We start from the raw sequence: 1,233 nt of genomic DNA on the forward strand, positions 1-1,233 counted from the left end.
ACGATGGGACATGAGATTAATATCTCATACTGCAAGAGTTACCATTGAAATTCATTACGATATTAGCACTAAATTAAATGCTAAAATTAATACTAACATTAATGTATTGTGAACACTAACAGTAATGCTAACATTACCACTAACATTAACATGAAAAATACATTAACATAAATGTTAAATCTCTTGATTTCAGAATATAAAATCACATCCACATATTAGAAAAAAGCAAAACAACCACATAATAATGAAAAAACAAACATGAACATAATTGTCTTAAATTAATAATCATCTCGGGTGAAACAAGAGCTCGCGTCGACGAGCCCAGCAGGCAGGTGGCGCCACGTACCGGTGTCGAAGGCCTGCTCTAGGAAGTCGAGCACGGTGGGGCTGACGAACGTCTCTTCGACGGTCTGCAGGCTCACCCACGCATACAGGTTAGCTTTCTTCACGGCCGTCGTCTTACGCGACGACATGTACACCAGTCCCGTGCCGCTAGCTGACCGCTGCAGCGTCGCCCCGCCCCCGCCCCCGCCCCCGCCCCCGCCGCCCGCCGCGTCATCCCCGCCCACCCCCAGCGTGGTCGTCGACGACGCAGCGCCACCTGGTGGCGGGGCGGCGGCGCATGCTGCGGCGGCGGCGTCACTCGTCTTCGAATTGTAGTTCACCTGCGAGCGAGCGACAGGAACGGTACATGAATACGCGAGGAGAGCAACGGTGCGTGAGGAACACGCGTGGGGATGACACGATCGTACGTTTGCGTTCGTTGTCTTGATATATATGTAGTATATAAGTATCTATAGACAATAGTATATATATTGTCTATATCGTATATGATGTATATATACAAGTTGAAATCATGTACATGACCTCGACCTGCCACCCCACACTGTCCTTGACCCAAAGACCTGCCCTGACCTTGACCTCCCCGCACTGACCTTGACCTGCTTGGCACTGACCTTGACATCGAGACCCGGTATGTAGAAGACTGCGGACTCCTGCAGGCACACCTGACCCTTCGCTGACGATGACCCCGACCCCTGCTTCACGATCATCGGTCGTTTGCGCGGCGACCCAGGTCGCGAGATCGACTGCAGGTCTGATGTGTCGTCAGAGTATGTTCTCTCCCACTTGTACGGCTGCTGAGACCTGTGACGCGAGACAGAGGAAGGTCAGAGGAGGAGGGTTGGAGGAGGAGGAAGGTTGGAGAAGGAGGGTTGGAGGAGGAGGAAGGTC

General features: G+C 51.4%; 1 protein-coding gene across 1 annotated transcript in view; it reads right to left on the reverse strand.

The window, feature by feature from the left end:
* Window positions 1-24: 24 nt before the first annotated feature.
* Window positions 25-1,233, reverse strand: part of LOC106816620 (uncharacterized protein KIAA1109-like) — a 5,473-nt gene continuing 4,264 nt past the window's right edge. The window contains exons 2-5 of the mRNA XM_014821243.1: window positions 957-1,146; window positions 627-665; window positions 347-458; window positions 25-29 (exon numbers count right to left, since the gene is read on the reverse strand). Of these exons, the coding sequence (XP_014676729.1) occupies window positions 25-29; window positions 347-458; window positions 627-665; window positions 957-1,146 (346 nt within the window). The remainder of the gene's footprint in view (window positions 30-346; window positions 459-626; window positions 666-956; window positions 1,147-1,233) is intronic.

This window comes from Priapulus caudatus, unplaced genomic scaffold (assembly GCF_000485595.1).
Source record: "Priapulus caudatus unplaced genomic scaffold, Priapulus_caudatus-5.0.1 Scaffold1434, whole genome shotgun sequence".
In the NCBI taxonomy this organism is placed as follows: domain Eukaryota; kingdom Metazoa; phylum Priapulida; class Priapulimorpha; order Priapulimorphida; family Priapulidae; genus Priapulus; species Priapulus caudatus.